At 37.8% G+C, this 19,611-nt stretch overlaps 1 protein-coding gene across 1 annotated transcript; it reads left to right on the plus strand.

Moving 5' to 3' along the window:
• The first annotated feature begins 11,244 nt into the window (after nucleotides 1-11,244).
• Nucleotides 11,245-17,305, plus strand: LOC122653494 (ankyrin repeat-containing protein At2g01680-like). Its single transcript, XM_043847342.1, has 3 exons — nucleotides 11,245-11,716; nucleotides 12,869-13,278; nucleotides 16,187-17,305. The coding sequence occupies exons 1-3, from the start codon at nucleotides 11,407-11,409 to the stop codon at nucleotides 17,060-17,062; spliced, it is 1,596 nt and encodes a 531-aa protein (XP_043703277.1). The 5' UTR covers nucleotides 11,245-11,406; the 3' UTR covers nucleotides 17,063-17,305.
• Nucleotides 17,306-19,611: the final 2,306 nt, after the last annotated feature.

The raw sequence follows: 19,611 nt of genomic DNA on the forward strand, positions 1-19,611 counted from the left end.
TACGATGTTGATCTGGATCGACTCGTATTGATTTGGATCAGACGATTTTAGCCCTAAATTTTGATAAAAAACGATTTATTTAAAATTTTACCCTTGTTTAGTACCAATGGATCGATATTGTATAGGTCTCTATTGATACGGTCGATCCAATACCGATTCCTTAAACCATGCCCCACAATTCAAAGAACCCTAATCATAAATAGATTTCATCACAAAACATTAATTTTTTTATTTACTTGAAGAGAAATTTTATAGGACAATCATACAACCGGCTATGATGAATGGTCTAGCATGTTGGGAAGTTAAGAAGCATCATGTAGACAGAGCCGAAAATAAAATTGTCTATATGATTGAGCTTTGGTTGCAGGATCTTAATATTGCCCCCCCCCTCCCTTAAGCCCATTGTTGTGTATTATCTAATAATCAAGATATTTGTGATCATTTTAAGCCTCATTTACCTACTTTGGACTTTTCTATTTTGGTTTGCGCAAGGCTTGATCCCACAGACATAGGTTGTTCTGGATGGACCCTTGGCATCTTGTTAGATGGGAATTTCATTTTGTTAAATGTAGGAAGAGTACAAAGTCAACATGAGTTGAAACCAGAACTGTTAGCTATTTTCAATGGTTTTGATCTGGCTAAATCGAGAGGTTTGAAGTTGAAAGAAATTTTGTGCTCTAATAAGGTGCTATCTGGACTTCTTCCAACTCCATCCCTTTCTCCTTGGCCGTTAGAAGCTCTGGAATATTTTTTGCAGATTTTGTATTGCTCATCAGGCATTTTGTTTAAACATATACCTGACCTCTCTCTTTTTTCTTGGCTTAAATCCTTAGCTCAACAAACTCTTCTTACTAATGTAACTTGGCTAGATGATAGTTGTACATCTCTTGCTTCTTAACATAAATATTTCTCTTTTTGATTAAAAAAAGAAGAAGAAACATCATGTAGATAAATTCAATGTAATTGAGATAAGGATGTTGAGATGGATGTGTGGCAAAATGAGACAGTCATCCGATCGGTTATGATGTATGGTGCAAAATGTTGGGTAGTTAAAAACCATCATATGGATAAACTCGATATAACGGAGATGAGGACGTTAATATGGATGTGTGACAAAACTAGAAAGGATAAAGTATATAATGATCATATTATAACTGATTTGGGAGTACATCTTTGATTCATGATAAGCTACGAGAAAATTGTTTAAGGTGGCATGATCATGTTCAATGGAGGCCTTTGGATGCACCAGTATGGAGGATTGATTTGATTTAGATTGAACAAGCTAAAAGCGTTAGGATCAAACCTAAAATGACTCTAGGAGAAGTGGTGAAGAAAGACATGCATAGCTAAGGTCATGTACCAAGTATGACCTCGAATAGAGTTGATTGGAAGGTTAGGACCATAGTTTGAGGTATCGGATCGGATCGATCGATTTTGGCCGGATCAGATTGGTATCGGCCGAGACCAATCCCGATACCGATCCGATCTAGCTGTACAGATAGGGGTAAAAATGTAAAAAAATTAGTTTTTTTTTTATATTTATTTATAAGAAAACAAGGACAAAAGTGTCATACTTGCCCGAGTTTGGGCGATCCCGATCCATATCAGCCTATCGATCCGATCCAACCGATACCGAGATAACGAACCATGGTTATGACCCATGTAGCCGACCCCATTTAGTTGAGATAAGACCGAGTTGTTGTTGTATTTTTTGAATTATTCCTTCAATTCTAGTCACCCAACATTTACAAAATAATTTTTGGGGTCTCATAAATTATGACATCTCAAAATTTGTTTATGGTCTCTGGTTTAATATATAAACAAGATAAAAAGACAAAATAAATTCAGTGACTGGGATTGCCATAATACTTCTTTATATTGGCATCATACACGCCTAGAGAAAGAATTTTAGATAAATATCAGAGGGACTATCTCATTAAATGAAGAGAGAGAGAGAGAGAGAGGTGCCCTCCCCCACCAAAAAAAAACTTTCATGTGGAACCCATTCAGCAATACATGTTATTACCTAAAGTGCTGACTTTACATGAACAATTAATAGCTCTTAATCACATCTAACATGACAAATTTAAATCATTTGGGCTTTCCAATTCTTGACTAGCTCATTGTAGGAAAATAAATAGATCTCAATCACATCTAAGTCATTCTTTGTCATGAGAAAAATCTGTTATAAATCGTAATCAAACATAAATAGATATATGGACCAAATCAACCAAAACTTGACATTGTACCTTATGGGTTACTTGCTAAAGAATTTGTTCCTTTGGACAAACTTATTTTTCCCTTCCTTTTGCTGATCGATCTCATGGAGATGGTGACACTCTTTAACATTTGTGGATGATATGCTCGATTAAAGTCCCACAAATATTTTATTCCCAAAGAATATATTCACATAAGATGATAGAATCTGGTAAAGAGTATTTTTATCCTGTAAGGATGAGATTAGTTTTAGGCATGTCTTGATTCCTTCCTTTTCCTCCTTTTCTCCTTTTCTCCTTGGAAGAATAAGAACAAGAATATATTCACAGAAGATGTTTGGATGTGATAATAGTGTTTATATCCAGTACGGATAAACTAAGTTATAGGAATTCCATGACTCCTTTCCTTTTCCTCCATCCTTCTTTGAAGAATAAGAACAAAGGATCAACCCAAAATCATAAAGAAGCATATAACTAGCTTTCTATAGAGTGACAATGTATCTGGTAAATCCGGTTCATTGCACCAACCAAATTAGAGCTTTCCATGGCATCAATCAGTGATTTTAGATTGGATTTTGGGAAACCCATTAAAATTCAGTTATTTGTGAGGATGGTCTTTTGCTAGCATTGGGTGGTTGAAGTTTGAAACCAAGATCAGACCAGCCCGGTTGGAGCTGGCGATGTGATACCCATGCCTATAAATGGTTTGGTTCAATTCATGACCAAGAATACCCATCTTTCTAATTTGAAATACCAATTTTGGCTGTTGAACATTTGACCAAACTTTGAGGCTAAATCTAGAACTGGGTAATCCTACTTTAGGGCTAATTTTCAGGTTTACCTGGTTGACTCTTTTCAGAGTTCAGACCACTGTTCCGACCAGGTTGAACCGGCCTGCCCAACTTCTGTGTCTGTGTGCGATGCAGAGTTGGAAAGTGACCCTTTGATTGCGAAATGGGAGTGGTTGAGATGTGGGTTTGGTGGAGATTGAAATGGGTTGGGAGTTGGGAATTTGTATCACGTGATAATATGCTTTCTCGGTCTTCCTCCATTCCTATTCTCTTTTTTATTTTTCAGTTTAAAGGATAGGGATTTCTGAAAGCCCTATTTTAATTTTGAAGCCCTATGTAACACGAAAGTCACAACCGATTCAGATTCATTCTGGATTGGTTGAAATTGGCCGGATTCGGCCTGAACCGTAAAAAATCAGATTGGATCGTTGGGTCCATGCAGCATGACAGGAATTGAGATCGGGCTTCAAATCAGCCGATTCATCCGATCCAATTCTAATTTTAAATCCATGGGTGCAGTGTTAGTCATTCTTCTTTTTGTGAATTGTGACACGAAAGTCACAAAATGTGATTTTCTGTTTAGTGGACCAACTAGACTTGCATCAATTAATGGTTGTTACAGGTAAGGTAATGCTTGTTCTGCTTATGTCAAAGTTGTTGAGCACTGGGTTTTGGGTGGGGAGTTTTTGGGTCTAAATTAGTTACTTGTCCATTTTACTATCCCTTATCCATCTGTATGAAAAAGAATTTCTTCAGAATTCCCTTAAAAGCCAATTGAGTTGCTTGACTTTCTTAGATGCCTAGTTATCAAGAAAAAAAGAAAATATTTAATTAGGAAGATTGGCTTCTGTTAAATCCATCAACCAAAAGGAATGGAAGGAGTTAAAATAGCCTATAACCCTAGGGTTTTGGGGGGTTTTTTTTTCCTTGCAATTTTCTCAATTATTCTCTTCTTCTTTCTAATAAGGTCTTGTATGAGATTTTATCTTAGTGCTTTCTTTCCTGTTGAGCACTAGAGATAGAGTGGAATTACAATGTTTCCCATAGGGTTACTCACTTTAACCTCCACTTTGTGGCTAGGGAACTTAAAAAAAACATTTACTTAAAGAAGACAATACATGGTTTAGGTATGTATTTGGAAGATTTGTGCACTTGTGATGGAGAGAGTGAAGTACAGAGTCCTTGTCAAAGGAACCATGCAAACTTTCCAAAAGCTGAACTTCCCATTACTCCATGACAAGCTTGGCCTAGGCCACTTTCCTCTCTTATTTTCAAACTTAATAAAGAGTCTTCTTTGCTTGTGTATATGGGATTTATGACTTATTTATCTACCTTGAAGAACAAGATAGCCAACATATTGGGTAAGTGGTCCAGCTTGATTCTTGGCCCCATACTTATAAGGCTTCTTTTCCTATTTGTTTATCTTTCCTTCTATTCCCCTCCCTTTGGAATAAGGGATTCCCATCAATGAGTGGGTGGGAAATCGAATCGTCCAATATGGTGTTTACTGAGAAGAGAGAGAGTGTGCGATCCACAGGCAGGATGTGAGAGTGCATGCACAGAAATCTGCACACTGGCATCGTATCAATTCTTTTCCCTTGAAATAAATCTCCATAGGAAGTTTTCTTTCACCATGGGTGAAAAAAGCACCCAAGAATCTAGGGTCATTATTGTTCCCCCTTATTTGTAAGGCGTCCGAAATACTTATGACTATTCCCTGACACCCATAATATGCAGTGAAAGACCATTGGTGAAGGAATTCCTCTTACATCATGGCTTGAAGAAAACTATCCCCTAAAGCTCCATTCAAAAAGGAAGAGGCTTATAAACAACTTTCATTATCTAGTTTGAAAAATCTCTCTCTAATGGGCTCACATGTAGAAAATATGCACATTTGATTCATACTAGCAATTTTCTTGTTGAATTGTCCCAATTTGCATTTTATGGAAAATATTTAAGAAGTTTTCAGCCCCATTTTTGACAACCAAATGTGTAGGTCTCTAATTTGGACAATTTTATGGCTCACCCATTAGATCCATTGATTGCTTCCATGCCCATAGGATTAAGGTTTGAACTAAGGTCTGCTTTAAATCAAGATGACATGGGATGGGTTGGGCTTCAACTTGAGCCCCTATGGGCATTTCCCTTGTAGGGCCATTCTAGTCTGCATTGCTGGGCTTGTTTTGGGCCATCCTAATTTGGATATGGTCCATCAAATTAACATCTTCAATATCAAGCCCATCCAATGCGATGGAATTCTCCAAAATAATTTCTTCTTATATCTGATTGCAGTTTATCATAATTCTGGTTCATCTAATTTATGAGCCTTATGAAAGGCCCATGGATTGAAAATATAGCTCTACTCTGTTTTACAGCAGCTAGCTTCAAGCGTCCATGTGACTGGCACAGCGGCCACAGCCCATGTGGGTTGAGTTGTGTGACTTTTAGGGATTCCAACAACACCTAGATCTCCTACTATCATTATAGGTCCAAACTCATTCAAAACTAAGCCTTAAGCTCAGGAATTTGTTGGACTGGTTATTGGGGAAAAGCCAGGACTGTACTGAGGGTAATGGGATGGTTTGGACCTGGCCTGGCTCTCTATTCAAGCTGGAGAAACAAGCCCAATTCGGCCCAAATTGTGATGGGCTTTGAAAATTGCAAGTGGACCTCTCAGGCCACCAAAGATGTCAATACCATAATGGAACTACATATTTAAAGGCTTAATTTGTTTCCGGGTACAAAATTAGAATTTTCTTTTAGGATTAAGTTTTTCTCTAGCCACGGCGAAGGAGGAATTCCTTCACTGATGATCATCATTGCGCTTGGATATGTTGTCAAGGAATAATGAGGGGCATTTCAGACTTCCAATAAATAGGGGAAAGTAATAGAATCGATAAATTCGCAGGTGTCTCCTTCACCATGGGTACAGAAAAAAATTCTCCTTTTAATAGTTAGGGATGTCAAAAGTTGACTCACATCGATAGACCTGATCAATCGGCCGATTCAACCGATCCAATTCCAGTTTTTTTTTAAACCGTGAAGCCAAATTAATGAACCAGTTGAGGAAGACACAAGGAGGTGGTGGTGGTGGAAATTACTGTCAGACTTCATATTTTTTCTCCTTTTGATTGCAGATATATTTATATTCTGTGTAATGATGATTGGTTACATTGAACTTGTGATCATACAATCTTCTTCTTTATATCATATAAGGGACAAGATAATGCAAAAGTTTCTGCACTATACAATCACGATTACTTCTTATCTCATAGGTTCCACAATTCACATCGTGGATGATGACAAATTCAATATAACTATTCATAGTTACATGAAGAATGTTCTAAAACCCTAAAATCAATGTAGGGTTGTACAGACGTCCCTTTTTTTTTTTTTTTTTTTTTTTGATGCTAGGGATGACACGCAAACGAAAACGAAAACGAAAGACCAACACTTATTCCAAAAAATATCAACGACTTGTTACAGACAATAGAGGAGGAGGGGCCTCAAACTCAAGACCAATATAATCCAGACACAACTATGACTAGTGGTCCTAACCATCAGTCCAAGACCGATGTCCTTGAGGTCCTCCCTCTTATTCTCTCTCCCACTCTTTAATATCAATGCCTCTGATGTCTTGATCAGGGTTATTAAAAAAAATATATCATGAACTGAATTGATTCCAATTTAATTCCACTCAGGATTGATTGGAATCGACCATAATATACCCTAATCCAAAATATTGGATGTGAATCACCCAGAATCAAGATCAATCTTGGCAAATTTTGATGTGCATCGATTGATTTAATCAATTCGATTTTGATCTGAATCGATCAACCAATCCGATTTCAATTTTTGAATCCGCACTTTTGATGGCATGGTGAGAGAAGGGATTCCCATCGAGTGCCACCTTTCTAAACTTTTAGATGTTAGTTGTTACCATCTCTCTCACATAAAATGACCTTGCTGCTTTCCTATATACAAAACTATTCAATCGTATCTTATTGGTGCAATCCTCTATGTGGTATGCCGATTAGAACCCTCTCCCAAAATCAAATTATAAATTGTTTGTAATCAATCCCTTAAATGGAGTTAGCTACGTAAACGCAATAAATATGTTGAGGACCCATACGATGGTAACATGTCTAACAATAGGTCTTCAGTATGCCAAATTGCCAACTGCCGAGCTAACACATTAATCCTCCTTTGAATCGGGGTCGGAATGGGTAAGAATCAGATGATTTGTCGACCTTAATCGAATTGGGGTTGGAATCAAAATCTCTAATCCCGATTCCAATTATGCCCAATTTTTTAAGTCTTTTATTTTGAATCGGGTGCAACGAACGTATCTCTTGTGGTAAGTCTACAAACTTTTGAATTAAAACTTCAAAAATTACATATTTGTGAAATCTTTGTTGCATATTTCAAGTTCAATTTTTAGGATTCAATAATTTCAACCCGAATCGAATCAAATTCAATGGAGACTGATCCCGTATACAATTCTGGTTCTTGAGTCTTGCTTGGGCTAAGAGTGCGTTTAGTAACGTTCAGAATAGTGTTCTGAACAGTTCTTTTGTTCAAAAAGAACAAAAAAACATGAAAAAGTGTTTGGCTTTGCGGTTCGTTTTTTCGTTCTTTTAGAACGAACCGGAGGTCTTGAGCACCAAAAGAACGTTCTTTGCAGACCGTCTCAGAGACTGCAAAGAACAAAGAACGATCGATTGCGCGATCCACGAGCAAAACCTGTGAGCAAGCCTTGAAGACAAAAAAAAAAAAAAAAAAAAAAAAAAAAAGGAAGAGACATCTGGGGAAGGAAGAGCAGGCGAAACTTGCAGGTCGATACTCTCTCTCTCTCGCTCTCTATCCCTCTCTCTCTCGCTTCCTCTCTCTGCTCTCTCTAGCTCTCACTCTCTCTGTCTCGTTCTCTCTCTCTCTCTCTCTCTCTCGCTCTCTCGCTCTCTCTGTTTCTCTCTCTCTCGGTCGTTTGTTGGGACGAAGATCTGATTAGGGCTCTATCGATTTTTCTCCCTTGTGTCTCAGGATTTGGAGCAACATCCCTAACATTTGAAGGTTTCTGCTACAGTGGTCCTCTCTAGCACGATCCCCTCTGCAACTGAAGTTGACAACAAGAAGGTGACTCTCTCTCTCTCTAATTAGGTTATCATTCTTGTGACTTTCGTTTCTGGTCTGTGTGGTTCCCAATTGGGTTTTCGATTTAGTTTTTCAAGATTAGGTTTTCCAAGAGGCATTTTGATCCGCTCGGTTTTAGAAAATCTCGTCTTTGTTCTTCGTTTTTCTTTCCGATTTTTTCCTGTAATGTTTTTCATGCGTTGATGTATGATTTATGGTGTAATGTTTAAAATTTGTGATTGCTGGCCGATTTTTCCCGAAATCGTAATGTTTTTTGAAGTTTCTTGGCCGATTGTTGTGAGATATTCATCTCTCACAACAGATCGCTTACCGAACTTCTTCTCCATTTTTTTTGTAGGTACTTCTTCTCCATTTCCGTTCTGTGTTATGCATTTTTTTCTCCATCTCTTCCGATTTATCAACACATTGCACTTGGTTTCTCTTTTTTCCCTTTTATTACATCTGCACAAGGTCTGTCTTGGGTTGTTATTCAATTTACAGACATGATCCCTTCTTTTCTCTCTTTTTAATTTTTTGGTAGAACCCTTCTTTTCTCTTAGTTGTCTGGTTGTTTGTGCCATTAATTATGTTGGGCCTACAAATCATAGGCATAATTTGGGATCTTTTTCTATCCCTGCTTCAATAAACTAATCCCAGGGAAATAAGAGGAATGAGTAATCATCTTCCAGCTTAAGAAGCTCTATTGTAACGGTGGTTATGTGAAATAATTGGATTTTTTTCATGGAATCTTTGGAAATTCGACTATGACACGAGCATATTATGTCAGCATGAAGAGGAACTGGGTTGAACTACCTGTATGGACATAGTTGTACTGCACATGAAAAAGACCCAGGTCTCACCTCATCCTGAAAGGCATACTCAATCCCAACAGATGAACCAAACCTTCTCAATCGGAAATATGTTTTTAACATATCCAGGACAGTTCTTTTTACTGCAAATATATATATACCATCCCTTGAAGGTCATAAAACTATTGGGAAAAGGTTTTCCCGATCTCTGCTATAGGATAAACTAGCAGTTGTCTGTGTATCTTCCCACTGCCTTCCATTGTAATGTAATATGTTTTTTCATATGGCGCTTGTTAACCTTCTCCCAAAACCATTTACATGCCTGTGTAGCTCTGAATTTTGCAGCTCTCTTTCAATAGATAAACCAAAAGAAAAACAACAAAATCAAAGCAAACACAAAACCAGATATTGTTTTGTCATCTGTAATCAAAGCAAACACAAAGCCAGAATAGTAGCTTTAAGATAGATTCTTTGCAGTCGTCATCTTCATGTGAAATCTGCCTACACCAGAATACTGTAGACAAATCAAGATGTTTCCAGAATCAGTCTCCTATTGTTTCCTGCATTATTCCACAACTAGGAAATTGTGATTTCATGCTGACCATTATATATGTTCCTTCTTTCTTTCTTTCCTCCCCCCCCCCCTTTTTTTTTTGTTTACTTTCAGTATCGTCTCTAGCTTAATAAAATTTGTTTGAGTCTGGAGTATCAATGAAGAATGTTTGAAAAATCATATTTCTGTTGATAGACAGTAGGAGCAGAATTTTTAAAACTAAATATGCTGGATGGAACATTTGAACCAAAAGCTAGCTTCCAGAAGATGAGGTTAGCACAGGGTAGCTGTGAAAAAACGGATTGAACAATACAAGGTAGCAAACTTGTGTTAAGTATCTAATTAATGTGGTTGAATCTAATAAACTAGGCACAGTGAGCCTAAGTTTTTTAGTTTGTACTAATTGCCTTTTCTTTGAAATACAAAAAATTTCTTTACTTCTCATGTCCAAAATAACCAAGTGCTTCAGTTAGTTAAGATCATTCAGTCTATGGAATCTCCTGGTTTTCTAGAATCCAAAAGAATGGAGAATATAATTTGGTTTAATCTGTTGTGTTAATTCATTGACAACTTGATGGGCCTTTAGCTCAAATTGGTAGAGCACTTGGAACATGAGCATGTTCCAAGAGGATGGTGGTTCGAGTCCACCAAGGCCCTCTTTATTTAACTGTTCATAGCATAGTTAGTTATGCCACTAATCCACTCAAAAACCCAATTTTAATAGCATCTTTGAAATTTGACATATTTTTATACTTACTTTGGTTATGTTAATGAGATATTTTAATTTTATGCTAAGGTTGGTAAGAGAAAAGGATTTTACAAGTCTTTTTTGGTATAATTGACAAAGAAATGGCAATATTATAATTAACATCAAATAGGGAATAACAGATTGTACCAAACACCATTTTCGTTCTGAACAGTGTTCTTGAGAACGTTACCAAACGGTCATTTTCGGTCTCAGAACGCCGTTCTAAACCAAGAACGCAAAAGAACGTTTCTAATCAAGAACGGGCGTTCTTTGTTCAGACCGTTACCAAACGCAGCCTAAGTGTCTCATTGGCCCCCGCGTGCACACAAGGTCACATTCCCCCAGAAAAACAGGGCATTGGGTTTCAGAGAGAGAGAGAGAGTGTATGAGTCCCTCTCCAGTCTCCAGCTAGCTAGAGGTTTTGCCCATTTTGAAAAGAAGACAGGTGGGATTTTTAGATTTTCATCGTCACAGTGCACCACACTTAAGAATCCAATCATAAAAATATGGGCAGTGATGTCTTTTTAACTTTTCAAATGTTAGGTGACAATTGAATTCTTTAAGTGTGGTGCACCGGGCCGCACTTGAGAGGACCAAGTCTTACCTATAATAAGGTAGTTAGGGGCGGGTCAAAAGGACGGGTCAATATGGATCCGTTTTGACCCGCCCGTTTACTACCCAACCAATGGGGTTATTGTTGTCTATGATACCATGGCGGCAACCCATGTGTGGTTTTAAATGCTGCCAGGGATTTTTTTCTTTCCTCGCAAAAAATTGACTCCCTCTCTCATAAGTCATAATCTCATTTTGCCCTCTTTCTAACCGTTATCAACCGTTGCAACGTTTATCATTATCGTTACATTTATACCTTAGGAAATACTCTTATAGTAACGATGAGCAACAGAGTCAGCGTTTGCTTTGTTAATCATGTTACAACATCAAAAATATGAAAGCAGTTTCTGCGATTCCAGGGTGGAGGGATCACAATTAACTCAACAATTGCTTTTTGACCTTCAAATCAACGAGAATGGAGATAACCAGAGATACCCATCTCCAAATTTGTCTCCTTCTCTCCTCAAACCCATTAGACCTGAGAGAAAAGAGAGAGAGCACAACCCAGAGGGGCCTTACCCCTACCCAATCCTAACTTTCTCCTCTAATGGAGCCCAAATGTCTTCGACTCATCTCTCACCAGTCCTTCTTCTCAGCCGTTCGATCCGACAATATCGATTCCCTGAAGCTCGTCCTTGAAGGATCAAAAGGGGGTGACGGAGAAGATCCAGCTTCAATCTCTACCTCAATGGCGTTGTGTAACGACGCCGGTGAGACGCCTCTGTATATCGCTGCTGAAAACAATCTAGAAAAGGCCTTCAAGTATTTGGTAAAATTTTGTGACCTTCAGACCGTGATGATCAGATCCAAGTCCGGTATGGACGCATTTCATGTCGCCGCCTCGCGCGGGAACTTGGGTATGCTTCCCTCCCTGCATACCCTCTCTCTGTCTCTCTCCTTGGTTCTGTTGTTATTGAATAATGTTGTGATTTGCTTTCAAATTACTGTTTATTTTGTTGAATTGAGAGACTTGGAATTTATAATTTATATAGCTACTTATCTATTGCGTCATCAAAATTCTAAATATTATTTTGTGTTAGTAATTGGATGTTTTGGACGGATAAACTTGCACACTATATGGAAAGCCAGTAAAGCTTATTTTCTTCTTGGGTACAGTAATGGGCATTTAAAAATTTAGAGACTCAGTAATATGAGATTGAAATCCTTGAGCATGTAACTTCTCTAATGCAATTCCATGGTGCACATATAGTATAAAATTCTCAATTTCAGATTTTTTTTGCCATGGATTTATACATGTCATGTCAAAGCCTCTGGCACCTTCAAATAGTATTCTTATGGCTTATCTCTTCTCATTATGGATTTCAGCCCCATGAAGTTCAATATCATTGAGCCATTTGGTATACACTGAAGGTGGTTGGATTGTACTGGGGTTTGTAGAACAGTCACAGGGATCTCACATACAGAGTAGAGCTTAAATGTTCAATTACATCAAGAAAACCTTAATCAAATTGTTACGAAAACTGAGCAGGGCCTGTTTTGTGGTTTGATCCATGTAAATCCTTGAATTCCACTGTATTAACAAAACATAAGAGATTTGGGATTTTATTTCTGCTGTGACCATAGCTAGAATTTTTTTTCTAAAACTGAGTTTTGGAATCAATTTTACAAACCTTCACAGATGTCAACTTACAGCTGTGCCTAATTATTTTTTACACTTAACAGCAAACTACTAAGGACTGTTTCAGTCTACTCCTCCCAGGATCTCATAAAAGTGGAATTTGCACTGGATTACAGTCCTTTATTATTGTCAAATATTGGAACACTGGAATGATATAGCATATAAATCACTTTAGGAACTTAAGGAATTGGACTTCTATGTGATGGTGGTTTTCTGCAAATGTACTGTTATGAGTACAAATAACAAAAATTACTGTTAAATTGATATTTGATTATTTAGTTATTATGAAGACATATTTGAGGTAGTACCGTAGTAGAGCATTTAAACAGTGGGTTTTTTTTTTTTTTTTTTTGTGTGTGTGTGTGTCCAGGGGTTGTGAAAGAGCTTTTAAGCAGGTGGCCTGAGCTTTGTAAATTTTGTGATGCCACAAACACAAGCCCTCTTTATTCAGCTGCTCGCCGGGACCACTTGGAGGTGGTGCATGCCATATTAGATGTTGATGAAAGCTCAATTAGGATTGTGAGAAAAAATGGGAAAACTGCACTGCACAATGCTGTTAGGTATGGCCTTCATCGAATAGTAAAAGCTCTCATAGACACAGATCCAGAAATTGTTTCTATTAAAGACAAGAAGGGCCAGACTGCACTTCACATGGCTGTGAAAGGTCAGGATCCTTCTATAGTAGAGGAGATATTATGTACTGATATGTCTATACTTAATGCACACGATAAGAAGGGAAATACAGCTCTGCATGTAGCCACAAGGAAATGCCGTTCACAGGTATTTCTCATACTTTGACCTGTTTTTAGGATAAATTTTGTCATTATATATCATTTATTATTTTCTATTACTTTTTAATTTGACAATTTTAATGTAAATTAAAATTTTTTATTTATTTTGACAAGCTATAATAATTTTCTTGCTGATTTTTTTTCCTTTTTTATTTTTTATGAATTTCAAGGCAAATTAATAAGCAAGCATTTGGTGATGACTGTCATAACAGTCCGTTCTATTTTCCCTTTTTGATGAACAACATTCACTACTATTTATCAAAGAGATTTTTTTTTCCAGTTCTGTACACGTATTCTTTTGTGAGGGGCAGTAGGAAATTAGGAATTTTGGACAGTAGCTATGCTCATAGTATGCTGTGGTAGATAGATCAGGACTACATTACTCGAAGTAGTTCTTTTCAACATTCTGGTAGATTTTAATTTGCTCAGGCAAGCATGTTTGGAGTTGGGGGAAGGAACGACAGTATTATCAGTCGTGCAAATCCTTGATCATGGACATGTATCACATCCTACCTTCTACCTTAGTAGGAGAAATGCTCATTCAAAAGGTAAAATATCTTGCAGATGGCTAAAAATGATATTAGGATATAGAGTTCTGGTATTAGGATATAGAGTTCTGGATGTAGAGATTTGGGTTGTGTGATTTATTTGGGTTTGAGGTTCTTGAAAACTTGGCATCTGTAACTTAGTTTCTTGATTTCGTAGCTAACTTCATCCTTCTATTACATAAAATCTTAATTTTCAGTGAATGAAGTCAATAGAAAAATAGTTAAAGAAGGAGCACAGAAATGTGTTTGCGGTTTGGTTCTGCAGGAAGCTAAGCACAACAAGAGAAAAAGTAATATCCCTGCAGGTTTAAGGGCCCAAAAGTATCACTACGTGATATCTTGGCTGGCTAACCAGCTAGGGGATGAAAAGAAAAGAACTTAGAGCACTCATGCTCAGGTGGTAAAATTCAGTGGTTAGCAGCCCAGATCCCAGACCAAATCCTCATGCTCAGGTGGTAACAGTCAGGCTTTGGTGTCTGACTGTTAGATGTCTCAATATCACATTACCGCTTTCTTTTTAAAGCAAAATACATAAAGAGAATTGAAAGAATTAAATGTGGAAATTCTACCAAATCAAGTCTGGATCTCATGAAACTTTATGACAGTAGAAAGCAAATTAAATGAACTGGTTGAGAGATTCATTTAACTCACAAAATAGGTAGCTGACAAAGAACTGATTGGCAAGAAAGATAATATACTTCAATTGGTTGGAAACTTGCTAGAATGATGATATCCAAACAATTGTTGTGAACAACCTCTGTAAGATTTCTTGATTAGAAGATATGATCAAAGACTCTGTTGGTAACCCGATCGGAACGCAAAGATTGAAGCAAAAAATAATAATAATAATAAACATCCAGAACTTGTAGATGGCAAGTAGATCTTGACATAGCTATGGAATGTATGATAATAACCTGATTGTCAGTTAAGAAGGAAAATGACAATGTGGAATTTTTTAATATGATGAACAATAGCAGCAAGAAGAGTACCAAAACATGCCTTACAAAAACTGAATACATAAGCCACAGAACCTGTATATATTTACTCCCTAATAATTCCTACTTCTAGGATTAAGAATAAGAATGTAGTGCAGATCTTTTTTTTTTTAATAAAAAACGAGGAAAACTAACATACTTGAAATGTCAGGGCTCCTACTCCAACCAGGACTTGACTCTTTGACTCTAAAAACAAAAAACAAAAAACTACTGTTCCCACAGGACCAGGCTTTAAAAATGAATAACAGAAATTATAAGAGCTACCGAATGAAAACAATAACAAATAATTTCCTATGACTCAATGTGGAGAATGTTCAGCATTCCCCATGCACTCTTGTTCATCTCTGGCCTTTGGTTCTTTGGTTCTTCAGATTCTTGGATCCAGTAGATGGATTTGCAAGGACTCGAAAAGCCTTTTTGATTCATGTAGGAGGTTGCAACTTTGGTCAGTTTCATTTGGGAACCTTACTGACTCAACCTGAAGTCTACTTTGGCAGGCTGTCATTTTAAAACCTCAATTTGGCTTCATAGAGTTCTCAGGCAACCCATCCAGAGCCCAAAAACATTTCCTAGTTCTAGTTAGTAATTATTACATTTTTAATTTATGATTTATCACAAATGTCTAGCTTAGTTTTTGGAGCACTGCTTTGTGTTAGAGGTGTTTCGAGTTCAATTCATAACCTTTACTCAAGGTTATTGTAGGTTGTATAATATTAGTCACACCTAATCTCATGCATCAGGTGTGAACCTGACCTAACCTGCTTGATCCAACTTGTAGCAACTTGATTCAAGGCTCAGGTTGTTTTATGGTTGGGCACTTTGGTATTATCCTTCGGCTTGTCACACACTGTGTTGGCGGTCTATTCATCTGGTTGAGCTTGAGTTGAACCCAATAAATCCAGCTAACCTCTTACTTTTTGTGGAGGATTAGATCCAGTAACAGGGGGTCTATGGCTGACCGTAGCTTCTCCCCCTGATTCATAGGCATCTTTTTTCTTCTTTTGTTATGTTTGACTTTCCTTTGTAGAGGTGTCAGGTCAGTTCATTGTTTTCTTCCGTCGATTTAGTTCCTTTTCTAGATAGAAAGACATGCATAATATGAAAGAAAATCAGATTCGGCCTTGTTTTACTCATAATCGGAGCCTTTTGTGTTATTTGTTTGCCAAATGTTTTATTTAGTTGCATCCAAAAATGAATGTCATCAATTTTAAGATCTGATCTCTCTGTATAAACACTGTTCTGAAAACTAGTAGATTTGCCACATTAATTTACTGGATTTTGAAAACTGTATAGAACTCATAAAATCTTATTTTGTTTTTCATCATGTCTTAGTTGATGTTCTCCTTTCCTTCAGATAGTGATCCTTCTACTGGGATATCATTGTATAGAGGTCAATGCTATTAATTGTCAGAATGAAACTGCAATGGACTTGGCAGAGAAACTCCAGTATGGAGAACCTGCGTTGGTAATTGCGGAAGCTCTAGTAGAAGCTGGGGCAAAACATGCTAGGAATGTAGGCCAAGTGGCTGAGGCAATGGAGCTGAAAAGAACTGTAAGTGATATAAAGTATGAGGTAGAATCACAGCTCCAACAGAATGCAAAGACCGACAGAAGAGTCTCCGGGATTAAAAAAGAGCTGCGGAAACTGCACAGAGAAGCTGTTCAGAACACTACCAATTCTGTGACAGTCGTTGCTGTTTTGTTTGCCTCCATTGCTTTCATGGCTATATTTAACTTACCTGGTCAATATTTTCGGAATGGGCCAGATGTTGGGAAGGGTCAAATAGCTGATTTTGTTGGGTTTCGTGTGTTCTGCCTTTTGAATGCTACATCTCTGTTCATCTCTCTAGCTGTTGTTGTGATTCAGATCAGTTTGATTGCCTGGGATACCAGGGCTCAGAAACAGGTTGTTTCGGTAGTGAACAAACTAATGTGGGCAGCCTGCATTAGCACATGTGGGTCTTTTCTGTCATTAGCTTTCATTGTTGTGGGAAAAGACAGCTCTTGGATGGCTGTTACCATAACGGTTTTGGGTACACCAATCCTTGTTGGGACTCTTGCTAGCATGTGTTACTGTGTTTTCCGTCAACATTTTAGAATATTTGGTGATGATTCTCAGAGACGCATTAGAAGGGCTGGTGGTAGCAAATCCTTTTCATGGTCTCGACACTCTGGCTTTTCAGATCCAGATGCTTATGAATCAGACCTGGAGAAGATCTATGCTTTGTAACTAAGTATTCAAAAGTGTAAAGCACGTAAGAAGCCGGTTTAAGTTGTAAATATAGCTAGTTTTGGGAGTTCAGGAGCAGTAGCTTTGATGCTACTATTATGAGTCTCAACCATCAGAGAATGCAGTTTTGGTTTTATATATATGCGAGGGGATTCTTCCTTTTTTGTGGGAAGGGTCCCATTTATGTATATTTACAGGAACATTATGTGGATTTATGTATATGCAAGTAGTAAGTTTTGATTATGCAGCTCTCAGTGATTGTTGATTTGTTTTAACCTTTTTAAGGCTTCAAAAAACGAATGGTTTGTTCCTTTTGGCATGACTGACCTATAAGAGACCGGCTGGCCGTTGGCAATTGATTTTTTAGTTGATCATAAAGAGTGAGAATGAATGCAAATTGTCTTAGAGGTCTCAAAATTGGCACAAGGAAAGATTCTCAGTCAGCCAAAAGAAAGCCATGAACCAGCTTACCTATTCATGTGGGGTTGTGAATGCCTCAACCTATGGAAGATCTTACAAAATAAAGCCACCTCTCACATGCTAGGCATCTGAGTCTTCACCAATGAAGCCAGATGCTGCTGTATTATTGAGGGGATTGAAGCTGAAGGAACTCCCTTGAATAGAAGAAGCCTTGCAAAGGGTAATGGAAGCAGAAAACCACTGGTTCTGGGACTTGGAAAAAAAATTACAGGGGATACTATACCAGGCACCAGGGGAACCTTTGTCAGATTGTGATGAGCAAGATAGGAGAACAAATGAATGCACATTGGAGCTAGCTTTTGGTATTATAGTTTTATAGAAGATTCCCTAGTTTTACCAATACAGTCTCATTTATTATTCCAAATTGCAATTAACTTAAAGAATCTTGGTGATGTAGTTCCAGCAAGACAAGTTCAAAGGGTCTGATTTCTGGGGTTTTGACTTTTGATTCCACTGGCAGGATCATAAGAAAATAGAAACAGATTACAGTGACCGGAGAGTATACCATTTAGTTGAAGAAAGAAAATTGTTCCAACATGGGGTTAATTCATTTCTTTGTGGTTTTAGAAATTCCCTACTTTAGAGTGCTCTCCAAAAATTTCATTATTTGTATCTCTGTATTTCATCCATTAATTATTTATCTAAACCTTATGTGTCCTCCTCTTTGCTAATCAATAATCCACATTCAAGACTTGAAACAATGGTAAATTTCATAATCTTGTTTACTTTTTTGATTTGGTTGCTATGCTTAGGACAAAATCTGTTGTTCATACGTCAGGTTAACAGAAAATGTACAGAAACTAAGCAACCTTTATTAGTAAGAATGGTTGAGTGATGAGAAAGAAAGTTGAGCCCTTTTTTTTTTTTTTGGTGGGGGAGGGGCGGGGGGACTCGGCTCCTGTGCAGCATCCTGCCCGGGCTGCACGTGCAGCACCAGACACAGTGAGGCGTGAAGAGACCCCCTTACCCCTGCCCGAGCAGGTGTGAGGCGGTCTTTTCACGCCTCACTGTGTCCGGCACTGCACGTGCAGCCCTGGCAGGGTGCTGTACAGGATCCTTTGGGGGATGGGGAGGGAAGAGGGGTTGGGGTTTAATGTTGAAGTGAGAAACAAGAGCTCAAACCAACTGAACATGGCCTCTCAAGGTTTTTACTACCAGCAGAGCAGTATCAAAGCCATCTGCACTGATGGCAAGAGAGTTAAGGTCATAAAAAGTGTACCATAATGCTTACTTTTATCCCTCTTCATCATGGAAAGTTATCAGAAGTAAAGCTAAATTAATGATTAAATAATGATATTTTCTGTGTGAGGGTTCCCAACACTGCCCCGAATGCAGTTTGGGCAAAGGAAACCCCTTTTGGAAGAGGGAGGGGCATTTATGACATATCACTCTTTTACAAGAACAATGATATGTGAAGGAATATGCAATTTCATTTTCGAACTGATGTTAGGGCAAATCCTTTTCCCTTAGTTATTTAAGTCACTGTCTCAAAAACTTTCCGCAATACTCAGTTCCATTTTTATTTGTTTTTGTCATCCGCTAATCCTTCCAAAGGCACGGTGGATTATTATGGACTCCACCTTCTCACGATTCAAGTAAGCCTTGAGTAATAAGATCCTCGACCAAAGTTGGACCTAATAATTGACTCAGTGATTTACACAAGTCAAAACCTTGTTTCTAACTAGCCATTTCTCAAAGTAGCCAATAGAGGATGAAAATGGCATGATATGCCAAATGGATGACCAAACCGGTCAAAGATTGATTTCTTGATTGAAATCAATCTAAAATAGAAATCATACCAAATCTAGTCTAAATCAATCTAAAACATTTTGAGAATTAGAAATCCATTCGGTAGTTCAATCCCGTCCTCGGGAAGGGGGTGGTGGTGGTGGTGGTGGTGGTAGGAAGGGTGTCAAAATGGAATTGGAATCGGAACCGATCATTACGAATCCAACCGCAAAAATAAAATTGTATAGAAACCGGTACCTCTCACTTGAATACTATCCCACGCATCAATTGGGTTACAATCATTAATTTAATAAACAACAATTGTTGCATCATTCTTGAAA

Source organism: Telopea speciosissima, chromosome 3, assembly GCF_018873765.1.
Source record: "Telopea speciosissima isolate NSW1024214 ecotype Mountain lineage chromosome 3, Tspe_v1, whole genome shotgun sequence".
NCBI classification, from domain to species: Eukaryota; Viridiplantae; Streptophyta; class Magnoliopsida; order Proteales; family Proteaceae; genus Telopea; species Telopea speciosissima.